General features: G+C 37.2%; 1 protein-coding gene across 2 annotated transcripts in view; it reads right to left on the bottom strand.

The window, feature by feature from the left end:
* Positions 1-13,024, bottom strand: part of LOC140768327 (protein unc-13 homolog) — a 44,644-nt gene extending 31,620 nt beyond the window's left edge. For both annotated transcript variants that reach the window (XM_073108584.1, XM_073108585.1), the window contains exons 1-6: positions 12,834-13,024; positions 12,607-12,725; positions 8,838-8,898; positions 8,567-8,742; positions 8,427-8,491; positions 5,838-6,135 (exon numbers count right to left, since the gene is read on the bottom strand). In XM_073108584.1, the coding sequence (XP_072964685.1) occupies positions 5,838-6,135; positions 8,427-8,491; positions 8,567-8,742; positions 8,838-8,845 (547 nt within the window). In that variant the 5' untranslated portion in view covers positions 8,846-8,898; positions 12,607-12,725; positions 12,834-13,024. The remainder of the gene's footprint in view (positions 1-5,837; positions 6,136-8,426; positions 8,492-8,566; positions 8,743-8,837; positions 8,899-12,606; positions 12,726-12,833) is intronic.
* Between the last annotated feature and the right edge of the window lie 2,353 nt (positions 13,025-15,377).

The following is a 15,377-nucleotide window of genomic DNA, read 5'->3' as shown; positions in this document are numbered from 1 at the left end:
CATGTCATGCTCATGGGACCAAAGGTCTACATGTAGGTTTGGCTCAATCAGTTTACGAGGGTCACCGAGTCAATCCAAGAGTCGTCCTCAAGCTCGTAGTCAAGCCCTAAGTCGTGCTCGTGGGTTCCTAACTGGTTCACGCGAGTTGACTGATCTGGATCGCGAAAATTCAATATATCTCGAGATATGTGCACTTCATCTCTCCCATTCCGTAGCTAAAACCCTAACCTTAGGGCTAAAAAACAAATTTAGCCTAAGAGCACTGTTGTGGGTTGCATGGGCTCCAACCACTGCTCGGTTAGGTAGTGGGTTGCCGACAGTCAACCTTCAAGTTGTCCTTGCAGCAGTAGAGCGACGGCTATGGCGTATCACTGATGGGCCCACCGACCCCGGTGGCTGCTGTTGGTAGCCATGGCCTCATTCCACAGGAGCCCCAAGGGTAGAAGCCACCCAACATGGCTTGGCTCGGGAAAATTCGTCGAAATCGTGGCTATCGAGTTCAGCCATGTGGCGGTCTTCGGTGGCTGTGATGGCCACCATTGGATGGCAATTGGTTAGAGGAAGTCGACCATGGCCGCCGATGGTTGCTGGAATGTTGGACCCAAGCCCACAAGCGATGGTTTTGCTGCAACAAAGAGAGTAACCGCGGGCATTCTACCGGCCAGCTCCTACAACTGCCGCCGATCTGGCTCGAATGCGAGGGTCCTATAGAAGGGATAGAACGTGGTGGTTGGAGTCAAGAGCACCTAGCTTGCCATAAGTGGAAAGCTAGGGTTTTCGGCTCTAGCTTCCACCATGGAGGGAGAAGACCTCGAAGCTGCTACTACCGGCAGCTCCAACATGGCTGCGGCTGTGTTCTGGGTTTGCAATTGTCGATGGACCTCCACCACAGCTGAAAGAGGGGTCAAAGCCGCAGTGTGCTGGCACACCTTCCCCACAAACAGGTTGGGTTTTCTTGCTGTGAGAGGGCTTCACCATCGTTGACAACAACTATAGGCGACGGTGAGAGGCTAGTAAGGCCTCTGTCAAGGCCGGGATCATGTTGTTGAGAGAAATTTGCATCTTCTTCAACTCATTTGAAAATTCTTTAAATATTGTCTTTGCCTGCACCGGTGGGTCATCGCTGGTGGCTGCTGCTACTGGTGGTGCAGCTAAGGAGACACTCACAAGAATATAGGTGAGTTCCTGGTCCTTCACGGTTGTTCCTTCCTCGTTCATCTTCTTCGATTTCGTGCTAACCATCGATTGAGAAACATCGGCTCTAATACCAATGTTACAAACTAAATCTGAACCGATTTAGACGTAAAAAATTATAAAAACTTATATGGTGATAGCATCACGAGTTAGAGCTCCAATCATTCTGGTTTCACATAATTCCGATGTATGGATGAAAAGTTATAAATAAACCAGTTGATGAAGGTCAAAACAGGGCATAGTAATTATCCGATGTTACGACGTTCGTCGAAAGGTGACGGACGGACAAGAGTGGTGGTGAACAGCTGTAAAGTAGAATGGCTATTGGAGGAAGATGGTAGCTAAAATTTAAAAACTTTGGAGATTCTATAGCTACGATCTACTCTTACGAAAATAAAGGCGATCAACAGCTATATTAAAAGATAAAAACAATAAGAAATATTTAGCTAAACTCAAATTCATTCAACGATAATTATCAAAACATGTCAACTCCTATTTATATGAGTAAAAATTCTAGCAAATCGAATTTACATGCCGATAATCTATTTTATTTAAATTTTAAAATAATAAGATAAATTTAACTAATTCAATTTAACTCGACTAACTTAATCCACGTAGTCGGATCATAATATTAAAACAGTTCATTCATTATTCATTAATTGATGTGATGTGCAAGCCATTTAAATTTTGTTGTATGGAGTGATAAAACTATATCAACCTACTTAATTGTTTACCTTAAAATTGTCCCTGAAGTTCAAATAGCTTGGTCAAGCAAATCTAAGTATTGTCGTGCTAATACCCTATCGGCTCGATACATGTCAATGAGCGCATTGCCACGTCTCTAGATAGGTTTCTTAGCGTTTCTATACATATTTTAGGTTCTAGTATATATATTAAGACTTACATTAGAGTTTTTATCCCTAGATAATCTCATAAAAAAATCAATTTTGTTATAAATATAGCAATAACCAAGTCGAAATATGATTCAGCATATAATACCAAATAATTTCATATACTTTGAGTGAAAATTTGGGGTAAGTAATATATAAAATAATTCTAATTATGCTGAAATTTATTCAAAATTATAAATTTCGGATTCAAATCAACTCATATAGAATTATTCTAACATATTTTTTCACCAATTTTGACCCAATTTGAATAACTTCGATATATTAATTTATATTATCTGAAATTTGGGGCAAAATCCAAGGAAATCATGTTTTCCCCCTTCTATTTCTGAAGAGTATTTTTTTTTAAAAAAAACCTAGCATAATATGCTAAATTTATGTAGAATGACACAAATGATAAATCTAGCTTCAATTTGCTATATATAGAATGGTTAATCTTGGATTTGATTTCTAAACTAGAGAAAATAGAAACAAAAGTAAGAAAAACATCTTTTAATAGGATTTGAAATTTCAATCCTTGGATCAACCTTCTCGTCTTCTAGATCTCTCTCTTTCTCCTTCTCTTCTTTCTGATTTGATAAATAAGCCTATCAGCAAAGATACCAAAAGAGGGTCTCTGAGTACGCTAAATAAGTGAGAGTTATGGAATAGAAAACTCTTTTGTTGCACACTCTACAAAACCTCCACCAATATAGCAAAACGAATTTACCCATGGATCAAAGGATTAGCTGATCCCGATCCAAACCTGATCCCAATCAATTGACTAATATTAGGTAGGACTAGCCGGTGACATCAATAATTGATATCCCCAATCCCCTATCATCTTTCACCCCCCTCACTCATTTTCTCTCTTTCACTCCTCTCTCTCTCTCCCTACCAAAGCTATTGTTTCTCTGACGCAAAAATCTAACTCTAGCAAAACTCCAACAACCTCAGGTGTGTGATTTTTTTATTTTATTTCTTTCTCTCTCTTTTCTTCTCACTACAGATTCTTTTCTCCTCTCACTCCTTCACTATGGCCAAAAAAAATTCTTTTTTTTCTTCCGCACTCTCCTTACTATAGTTGTTTTGAGTAAATATTTTTTTTTAGTTTTCAAGCTTTATATGAGTAATTACTATTTTCTTATTTTTATCATTTTTCTAAAATTTTCAAAATTTTCCTGCCTTTTTAAATAATATTTAGAATTTTCTAAAATTAAAAAATAGTCTGATCTAATCCGAGTGGCTAATACTACCAACACATATCATTTTTTCGAGAGGCTGATCTCGATCCCGATATTTTGTACCATGCATTTACCGTCCTTCCCATTAAAGTGGGGGAGGTTGTCTGTTCTCCATCACCCCAAGAGGTTGGCCATCTATCGATTGTAAAGCGTGCTAATAAAGTGGTATACATTTGCTTGATGAATTTGCAATGAATTAACAAATGCTCAATGATTTTGTCAGCTTCACCACATAGAACACACTCAACACTTCAAGGCATGCAACACACTCATCGCTTATTAGCACTATCCATCACTTCTTAACATCCTACAGAGGAGTGGTAGAGCAGAAAGAGGAATAGCTGTGGTGATGATGGCAAAGGGTAAAGAAGTAGCTGCTGAATTGGGTCTCAAAGGAAGGGAAGAAATTCAAGGAAAGGTGTAAAATATGACTTATTTTGGGGGGAGGGGGGTATGAAAACATCAAAATTTAAGCCACATTTAATAGTTGTAACCAACAAACCTATTTTATGAAACCCACTATGACTTTAGTTTTAAGAAAATGTGTTTTCCCTAAAACATTAACACCAAATAGCCATTTGGTGTCATAATTTCATTATATGTTGGTGTATTGTTCATTATTTTATTGCCCTTCATTATATTCTCCTAGTAATTATTTGTTGGTGGTTGTTATCAACTTACCGCATAATTGTCAAAAATGTTGGTTTAGTAGAGTTTCATAAGTAATTATATGATTGCAAAGTTTTAAAAAATTGTAAGTGGTAGACGGGCAAACAAGAGACCATGTAGTGCCTACGAGTTAGGCAGATGCCCAAGCGGGTGCCCAGAATTCAAGATAGTTAAAAAATAAATAAACAAAAGAAATAATATTAGAGAAGAAGTTGAATTAATACTTACAATCTAAACAATATTCGAACGCATTCTTATTATGAACTACAGTAACCTATTTGAATCAACTATTCAACAACATGCAATAATTCTAAATTTCAGAGTCAATCTACATATTAAAATATGATATGAGATGCTAAGGCAGAACCTAAGCGGCCTAATTATATTCTATCTAAGACGAGAGTCTTGGCATTAAGATGGAAGTTTTTTAAAACAATTTATGACTGTAAAGTATCCTCCAGATCCGCAACTTAAGCTTTTATTCAACCCAACCCAACCCACTTGCCCATCTTCCTCCTCGAGCTAAGGCACCCAACGCGAGTGCAAGCTGGGCCTTGAGCTCAGGGCATGACGAGATCGGCGACTAGCGATGATGGTGAGCGGCTACAGCAAACTCGACGATGAGGTCGAGCGGCAAAGCAAGCTCAACGACGAGCGACAAAGGACGAATACGAGCAACAACGTCAATGATAAGCGGATCGCTGCTAGGAGGGGTGTCGTATGGCACTCCTCGTGCCACATGCAGGTACGCTGCCGGCACAATAAGTGCCGATCAACATGCCCCAAGCTGGTCAGCACAACTATTGTCATAAAAGATATTGAACAATTTGTCATATAAAATCTAGCGCTAATAAAAACCTTCCAAACGAAAGATCCCTGGTCAAGTCCTTGATTGAGAATATTTGAGTATCACCTAGATTTACAATAAAATAAAATAAAATAAATAGTATTTACAAATGGGTCATATCAGCTTATCTATTTCTTTAAATAAAATTTGGGCCACTACTTTGAGCAAAAAGAGACAATTCTAGCTATCACCACTGCACATATTCCAAATCAAACACTTACTTAAATCTAGACGGGCCACTACTTTCTTCAAGTTTGGATTAATCTTATGGATGCTCACTCCACTCAATTGATCAATGATGGAAGGGTCGCTTTACTCGTACAACACTGACATTATGTCAAAATAAAACATCAGGTAAGCATTATTACATTTTATGAGAGCAATCCAAGTACCATCTAATAAAGTTGCTCCAAATCACGTCCTAGGACAAACAGGTGCACAAAACTTTAACACACTTAAAGGAAAAAGTTCTAATAAGTTGCATGTGGTGGAAAAATCTTTCTGGTTGCACTCTTCACCGACCATTGATTGCTTACATATATCTTAATGATGAAAATACTACTTGAATTAGTATCATGTGGCTAATCTAGTTTTCTATCTTCTTCCTTGTTTCCTCTTGCGATTTACAAAAAAGACTGTTCTTAACATTTAATCAAAGTCAATGGCCACAGATGTCTTCTTTAAAACAGGATTTCACACAGTATATCATTAATTGAGACTTGCACAATAAATGACTGATCTGCAACTGACCTCATGTACTACTTTAAGGCAGATATTAATCTTCCAAATCCCAAAGTCCACTTGAAGCTTGTACTAAATTTGTCATGGTACTTCTAGAGTTCTCGTCACTTGTATAAGTGAGAACAGTAATTAATGCTATGGTAATTTTCTGTTAATCGCTAGCAATTATTCTCATAAGATTATACTATGAAGATTCTCTTCGTGTTCAGACAGCTTGCAGTGTCACATAGACAAATGAGTTCTAATCATACTAACCTGTTTCAAATGGTGGCACTAGTAATGAAAGATCACTAACATCATTTGTCTGTCGCCTAGAAACCCTGAGGCTATCAACTTCTTCATCATCATCAAAGTCCTCGATATCATCAACAGTGAGTTCCTGATCATCTGGAGAATGTAAAGATTGAGATTTGGACAAACTTGTCATAACAGGTGATGACAACATAGGTGATGGCATCATGACAGGGACTTGTGGTGGTGCTCGCACTGGTGGTGACCCAGATGATTCTGGTTTTGTAACTAAAAAGAATTCTTCAGTACTCCCTGTATTGTTCTAACAAATAAAGAAATGTAAAAGAATGTCATATTGATCATGAATTGCCCATGGCCACAGAAAAACTAAATGCTCACCCGGTAAGTGGGATTGCTAGCAAAAGTAATGGAAAAAGGATGAACAAAGAGAAAATAAAATTACATTGATCAAATTTTATATATATTGGAGGAACAGTAGCATGACCATGCATTTGCCTTTCTACTTTTTTCATAAATCCAATAAACTAAAATCAACAACAGAAAAAATAACAGAGAAGAGTAGATACAGATAAAGACAGACATAATTAACTTTACTTAAATGTTTCTATTTATATCTCAAGGTGTTTTTCCTTGCAATCAGAAGCCAAATGAGATCTGAAACACCATTATTTGGGCGACCGATGTACATAACTACATATAAATGTGGTGATGATGTTAGACATACTTTTGATTAGCAAATTCTGATAGAATGATATACTAAATATTGCCAAAAGAGTGAACATTTTTTATCTCACACAAGCCCTCCTATGAACTAATTTAATTGGAATATAGTTTAACTTTCCATTTACTCTCTCTTTACTCCTAAATTTCCCACCAAGAAAAATATATATCTTCCTCTCCTTTCTAGTTCCACCATCCAAGTACAATAGCAAGTCCAAAGGCTAAATCTAGTTACAGATCCAACAGAAGTTATTACAGAATGTTCCTTTGTCAATTAGCAAAACCAATTGTGAGCTATTGCATATACTTCATATCTCCTCTATAAATGGCCAATTAGTTTTCCGAAATGAGTAACCACCCCCTATGTTTAATAACTTTGCATAACATAAATACGATCTCAGAGAGACAAAAATAAAGGGACTTCCTTCTTAACAACAGAATATCAAGAATAATAAACATAAGTACTACATTTAGGGAATTCAACCACTAGTTTTCAGTACATTTTAATATTTTGGAAGAAAATAGGAATTTTCTGTTGGAAAAAATCTCAATTTGTTACATTCAATAATAAAGATAGCAGTTGACTCATATGCGAAGAGCAAAGAACAGCAATAGATGCTTTGCTGGCATTTTATAATATGTTGCATGAGCAAGAAGAATGCATGTATTAGATGCATCCAAAGATTGAAAATGCCACATGGCACGCAGTGCTTGCAAGGTGATAGCACTAGACCACAGTAGAGAGAGAGAGAGAGAGAGAGAGAGAGAGAGAGAGAGACAGAGAGAGAGTATGGAAGAAGGGTAGCAGATCAAAGGGAGGCTAAGAGACAGAGGAGCCCACCAAATCCCTATGGTTGCAGCTGCTAGGATTTTGCTGCAAAGAGGTGAATAGAAAGGAAGAAAGGAGAGAACAAATAGTTTAGGTCAGATTAAGGTATGAATTCCACTGGAAACCAACCCAAAGCTATATTAAATTACATTAAGAGGAATCTAGGTCAGGTTAGGGATAGATTACAGTTGAATCCAGTCTACCAGGAACCTAATAAGTTAACCTGTTTTCTGGTCCGTTTATTGTTAGATTCAGACCTGAATCTGACTGGAAATGTTTATGATGTATGATCATCCATTCAACTCCAAAGCTCCAGAGTGCCTAAACCATAACTCAACCAGCTTGATTGCATTTTCATGCTCACAATCATATAAAGTCCAAAATTATGTCTTTCACTTTTTTTCTCCAAAAGTTCCTCTTGTACATGATCTGATACCAAGTTCCAATATCAACCTTTATTTTACTTTAAGACATCTACAGAACTTCTATTACAAGTAGATTATTACAATATGCCAATCACATTATTGGTAGAACTATTATGCAAAAGATGATATCATGAAAGTAAACAGAAAGCACCAGTATCTTTTACATGGTCAGTTACATTCATTGAAGTCATATAATCAAATTAAAAAGAGGGTGTCCTAATGCACGAGGCTCCTGCTTACTTAACGTCTTGTGGTGGGAGGGTGTAGGCAACCCTACCCTTATTATAAAGTGGTTATTTGATTATTTCCGTAACTTTGAAGTTTGAACCCTTGACCTCCAAAATACAAGGACCAAGCCTTACCCTCATGGCTCACACCAAGTCATACAATCAGGTAGCATCTTATAAGTTTGTTTCCTCAACCAAACTTTTGTATCTGCAAATGTGGACATGCAGCTGCGTATATATCTACTCACACACATTATATTTAGATAGCTAAATGCACGTATTCCTAAAAAATACTTTACAGCAAAGCATTCCTTATAGCTTAACCTTGAAGCCCATTTCATATATACAAAGTTTAGAGAAGGAATAGCCACATTTCTTAGTTCTTACTTACCATAGAAGGGTAGTCAAGGCTATCATGATATAGTCGAATAGCTTCTGAGAGATCAAGTGTTTCACCTGCATCACCAAATGCTCCTCAGAGTAAAGTATTAAGCATTATTAATGAGGTTAACATAACTGACGCAAATATACCTTTCTTAGCACAATTGAGGACGTAATCAATGCTGACTTGATCTATATCTACATCATCTAGGGAAACTGCACCAGGCGGCATTACAACTTTCTTGATCAAGCTTCCAGAGAGAATAAAGTTAAGAAGTACATGTCGATCACGACGATAGCGTTGAAGTAGTTCGAGGACATTTTCCCTGTCAACAATACAAAACAAAGAACTTAGTCTTAAAAAAAGCATCAGTATTTAGAGAAAAGAAGAAGTATCTAATGAAAGATCAAAGATGCATACTCTTCCATAATTTTCGATGCCTCCTCCTATTAAGCTTGAAAAAATTTGTAAGAAAATAATACTGCAATCAAAAGTATATTCAATTAAAATAGGAATTAAATTAAGTTAGTCAAATAAAGAAAGCAGCAAAATATTGACTCACGTGACACTTCTATTTACAACCTGGAAAAACAAAAATGCAACAGAAGTCTCATTACCTTAGTTGAACTTGCTTCACATAACAATGGGAAGACCACATAATACTTAGTCAAAGAGAATTTTAGCACTTTTTGGTTCAAAAAATTTCTTTTTCCTTTATCTGCACAACTAATCCAAGATAACAAGGTTGTCGGAAATTGACACCATTGTCAATTGAAAGTAGAAAATGATTATATGTTTATATTGTTTATCAACTCCCATGCCGCTTCGGTGGATTCTGGCCTTCCACAGGGTTTCAAGTTGAATATCCCTCTTGAGGTTGCAGCGGGTTATTAAATAGATAATTACAAGCAGTCTTTGAAACGGCTATGTATTCAACCGCCTAAGTGATTGCATAGGTGATGGCAACTACTATATTGCCCCACATACACTATATACAGCCCAGCCCAATATATCTGGTTGGGCTGCATATGGCGTTTTGCCATGCATTAGTGGGCTAGTTGGAGCCCACATATGGCAAGTTGGCCGATTGACTTGGCGGGCTAAGAAATCAGGTTTAAGCATGCATATATGGAGGATATGAAGGAGACGAAACTGAAGAGAAACCCCTAATTGCATTATTAGGGTCTTCCTCTTGATCAACTCTCTTGATATCACATTTTATTCTCTCCCATGGTTGAGATTGATGGTGAATGCAGGATATGAAGGGGACAAAACCAAAGGAAAACCCCTACTCTCCTAGCAATTGTAATGCAACAGCTTCCACCCTCCCTTGCTCTATCAGAATTCATAGTTCCACGTAATCAACTCCTCTATCATGATGCAATGACCTCCCACACAACCCTATCCCTCAAGTCATGTTTGCCCTACCTTCAACCGCACCCTCCACCAATACCACTTCAGCATGCGCCCTCCCTAGAAGGCTATTCCCACACTTGGCCACCTGTAGTCCTATGCATAAATTTACTAAACCACCAAGGCATCCGAATATGCAGCTATATGCCACCATAGGCCCTATGCAATAGAGGGACCACCCACATACTACATCCGTCATTTAGAGAACTAATTATTAAAGGCTACTTTGGTTAGTGTCAACTAGAATCACCTCAAGATTCTAGGTTGTCCTTTCACAACCCTAATAAGTAACCAAGGCCCATTAAAAAGGGCCATGATGGCTAGTTCTTTTGTTATCTAAGAGTAGCATAGCCATGTAGGTTGTCCTCTCCAATTAAACAATAAATACTCCAGGTTAACTAAGAAGACTTTCCAAAAATTCCTTCTCTCCTAGGAAAGTTTAGCCCTAAATCCTAGTATACCTAGCATAATGGCTGATCCAAAGATATGTCAATGTAGACAACCCCTTTATCTAGGCTAAAGCAGATTAAAATACAACTATGGAAGTATGAGACCAAACCAACTTAGAAAAGAGAAAACCATACCACTAACTACACACATATTTTCTTCGTTTGGAACTTTGTGGGGGTGGTAAATAGATAGTATGCAGTGAGGTTCAGAAACTCGGCATCGAAATCGACAATTAGAAAAATCGAAACATATCAACCATATCGGTTGTATCAGTCGTATCAGCTGCCAATATCAGATCGAGTTATTTTTAATTATGTAAAATTTTAAATATTATTTAAAATGCTAAAAAATTTCTAAAATTTTATTAAAAATAATAGAAAAATACGAAAGCAATAATTAGTCACATATGAAGCCTAAAAATTAAAATAAAAAAAACTCACACAAAACTATAACATATTCTGATTTAAATTCAATAAATTTTTATACTTGTAAATTACTAGTATAGAATAACAGTAAAGGAAGAGATCTCCCTTCACTATTGTTTAATAGCAGTAAAAAAAGAGGAGTTAAAAAATGAGTGAGAAAAAGGGTAAAGAGAAATTAAAAAAAAAACAATTATCTAAGTTCACCAAAGTGTGGACTAGCCGAACGGGATCACCAGATTGGCCGTCGAATGAGTTCGATAAAGTATAAGAGTAGGAGGATAGTATGTGTGAGAAAGAGGTCAAAAACTGAAAATCTCAAAAGAAAGCAATTGATGTCATCAATTACTAATGTCTAATAGGTTAGATATATTCTAGATTAGACCTAAACTGAAACCAATATATGCCGATCCTAGACTGAAACCAGTCACCAAACTAGTTTTGGGTTCGAATCGAGATCGGCCTATTTTGAGATCCATGATATGTAGCCCCTGTCCTGCAACATGGTCTTTTAAACTTAAAAGTTCCAAAGGAGTGAATAATAATATGCCTATTTAATTGTGTCTTATACAGCAGTATGTACCCTGAGAATGGGAAGTCGAAGGGCCCAAGGCAATATTTCAAGAATTGGTTAATACAGTTATGTGCCATAGACTAATAGACGACAAGTACAAGAATGGGGATTCCTTTTCATAGATAAAAAGAAGAGGGAGTAGAGGTCATTATTAGTGTTATTGTAAAGCTTGTCCCATGAATTCAAGTGGCCATATCTTGCTCAAATGTCTACTCAATCATACTAAGTTACTAACCAAGACTATTGAATCCATTCAATTATAATAACAGCTCTTAAGCACTATTAATTGGGAAAATCATCCTATATCAACAAGAACTAAATCTTGGACGTCAACTTTGCCACCCTCCTAAATGGCTGCTTTCAAACTTCTACTGTCTAACTTCTATCTTCTAAGTCAAACAGAAGGACTACAAATCAAGCATTTTGACAGACAGATTTCAGCACAGTTATGAATAGAACCTAGGTATGCTTGCTTTAACCAATGATTATCACATTCCACTTTATTTCTCCATTCAATTAGGTCTTTATTAAAAAAAATGTTTCTCTTTGAGGGAAAGTTGGTACTTTGTGTGCGGTCTACCGTAGGTAATGCTGGTTTGTTCGATTCTATAGCACACCTGAATCTTCTTATATAGAAGACAACTACTTAAATTGGAAAAAACCAAGTAGACAACTTAATTCGACAACCACAAATCAAAGTGCTAAGCAATCTAATAAACATATATTACCGAGCAATATTTTGAAAGGCGGCCATGGGTGGCACGTGCCCATTACCTAGCGCCTAGGCTGAAGGCGGGTGACAAGGCATTCTAACATTATTTATATAAAAAATAAAAAATAAATATATAATATATGACGGATTACTTCCTCCAGTTAGTTCACATTCTGAAAACTAATTATTGTACAGAGTCAGCAAGACAGTAACTAATTACTGATTTAAAAACAGTGAAATTGAATAACTACTGTACAGGATATTTCAGACTTTTCAGTAATCGCCTAGGTCCAATTTACAAACTAACCAGTAAGCATGTAAATTACATACTACATTTCAGTAATTTTCAATTCACAACTAATATTCTAATTACCTAATTAGCATTTAGCAATTAATTAAGAATTTAAGATAGAGCAGGGAAGCTATTCGACATGCTTGCCGGCGCCGAGAGTGGAATGGAAGAAGAAACAACCGAGTGAAAGGGAAGAAGAGAAGAAGAGAAGAAGAAAGGAAAGAAAGAGAAGCTGGCAGCTGCCCCCTTGCCGTCTCCGGCGCCGAGAGTGAAAGGGAAGAATTAAAGAATAAAGAAAATAGGAAAAGAGAAGAAAGAAAAGTTACCTGCCGTCGCCGCTCCCTCTCCCTGCTCCCGCTGCCGCCGCCGTCGCTCAAGAGAGGAGGGAGAGGAGGATGAGCGAGCGATTGGGTATTTGGGTTAGGGCTGCCGTCGCCATGGCCACCTTTAAGAACATTGTTACCGAGACAAGTCAAAATGAAGTAGAGATCTAAGACGACTAATATGATGGAACAAGATAAAAAGACGGCGAATTACGAGATCAGTATATTACCTTGTGATTGTCCGCTTTTAGCTATCAATTTTTGGATCTGAACAAAGGTGACTTCGATCCCTGAAGAGAATTTGGCACTCCTCGAGCTTTAGGGCTCGGATTTCTACCAATCTAGAGAGAGATGGAAAACAGCACGGCAGAGAGGGGAGGGGGAGGTGGAGGGGGCGAAGAGATGGAGGGAGAGTCTGGAGAGTCTGTCAAACAGATCTGAGCACGTGACTCGGACGCGGTGGATGGAAATATTTTTAAAAAGAGAAGGGCAATACGGACTATTCCAATTCTGTACACTATAAAAGAAAACAGCTAATATCGATATAAAACTGTTGTAATATTTAGCTCTACACGAGCATAATATATTTAATATATTTAATATGACATAAAGTTAATATTAAATTAATAAAAATAGTGAAATTGCCGTAATATCTTCCCTTTGGCCCCTCCTTTAATCCTTTGGTTATTGATTGCTCGATCAAAATACCCATAATTTTAATTAATATTTTTACTTGTGCAATTTTTTATGAGAAAAATGTGGGCCGACTTTTTACGGTGCAATGTGCACATATTTCTTCATACCTCAGACATTTTTTTACATACTTAGATGTAAAGCAGACTTATATAAATAGTGCGGGGTTTTTACTATATAATAGAGACATATTTACTTACACTATGAAAAAAATTTATATACAGACTTATATAAGCAGTGCGGACATATTTTCTTGCATTGTAGATATATTTTTTGCATTTTTTAATATAATGCAAAACTTATATAGGTGGAATGGGCTTTTAGCTATGCATAGGGTTGTCAAAATAAAAGAGCGGCTCGGGCTCGGCTTGGCTAGAGCTGAGCTAAGCCCGAGTCGAGTTAGAAAGCTCAAAAATAATTTCGAGCCAAGCCTTAGTTGGAGATGGGTCGCTTAGGCTCGGCTCGATAAGCTCGGTATAAAAGGGATTTCAAGTCAAATCTTAAATCCCTAATTCCAATCTTTCCATCCCAACTTCCCAAGTCGACCCGGTCGCTCAAAGGCTCTCCTTGTCGCTCAAAGCCTCGGCTCAGCTCCTCCTCATCCTCCTCCTCAAGTCGTCACCTCGTCCTTCTCCACCATAGCCCACCTCCTCCTCATCCTCGTCCTCAAGCCATCGCCCCGTACTTATCTTCCTCCTTAAGCCGCTGCTTCGTCATCATCCTCCTCCTTCACCAAGCCGTCTCCTCATCCTCCTCCTCCTTATTTCAACTTAAATAGGTTGTGGCTCGATCTGGCTTGGTCCGACTCGAGCTGGGATCGGCCTTGGTCTGGCTCGGCTCAAGCTCAACTCGAGTTAAGCTGAGCCTAGCCTGAACAGAATTATAAAGCTAAAAAATAATTTTAAACCGAACCTAAGCTAAAGCTGGCTCGTTTAGGCTTGGCTCGTTTACACTCCTAGCTATGCAATGCAGATATAATTCCTTAAATTGTGAATAAATTTTCATGTATATTTAAATATAATACAAATATATAGATATATATATATATATATATATATATAGTGCGATCTTTTTGTCATGCATCACGGGCACATTTGCTTGCACTAGGAGAAAATATTCATATATATCCATGTTGACATAATTATGAGCATATTTGCAGGAATATTTTTATAAATATATTAGATTAAAAGTAGAGCAAGATTACAAAACATAGAGGTGGCTCCACGAGTTAGAAAAAGAACCATTCTCCCAACTCATATTCTACCTCAGACTCAGACTAAGAACAAAGAAATAAATATTCCAAAGAGCCATTCTCTTTCCTCCCCACAAAGCTTTCCCCCCTTCCTCCTACGAGCTCCGTATACCTTCCTCTTTTATCATCCTTAGTGACAAACTACCTTAGAAGATCAAACTACCCGTGGACCCTCCTCCGCCTTACGAAATAAGTTATCTACTCTCACGAGTATAGATGACGGCGGCGCAGCAGAGGTCGGCAATGGCGAGGAGGGAGTGGAGGTTGAGTGATCTTCGCTTAATATAGAAAATGAGTTAATACAAATATTAGTACTTGAAGTGAAAAATACAGTTGTTATTAATATTAGACTTGTAGGATACTTTTTCAGTTATACTTGGTTGCACTCTTTATATGAGTCACTAAGAACAAATGATACTTATATTAAGATGTGTAGATATATCGGTAACACTAATAAAGATTAAAAAGTATTTTCTATAAATTTTGGAAGTAGATTTTTTCCATATAATTGCACTAAAAAAATCTTAAACTTGACAATAGTGATATTAAAGGACATGAATATGATAATAGATTAAAGATAAAATGAAAACAACAAGGTTATAATTCTACGCCATTTCGGGCCTTTGATACACCACTTTGATCCCAAACTAAACCTTACCTACAAAATAGGTACCCCTTTTAGGGCTCAAAATCCATAAGAAGTTTATTACTTATATACCATACTAACATTTCTCAAATATCCAATATGAAACTAAACTCACTTTTCTTTATTTTTCATTACCATGATATCCACTTTAGAGCCAATTTTCATTCACTTCTCTTCATGGAT

The sequence above is a fragment of the Typha angustifolia genome, chromosome 10, assembly GCF_048772165.1.
Source record: "Typha angustifolia cultivar Huaian chromosome 10, ASM4877216v1, whole genome shotgun sequence".
Taxonomy (NCBI): Eukaryota; Viridiplantae; Streptophyta; class Magnoliopsida; order Poales; family Typhaceae; genus Typha; species Typha angustifolia.
This window is presented reverse-complemented; position numbering and strand designations above follow the sequence as displayed.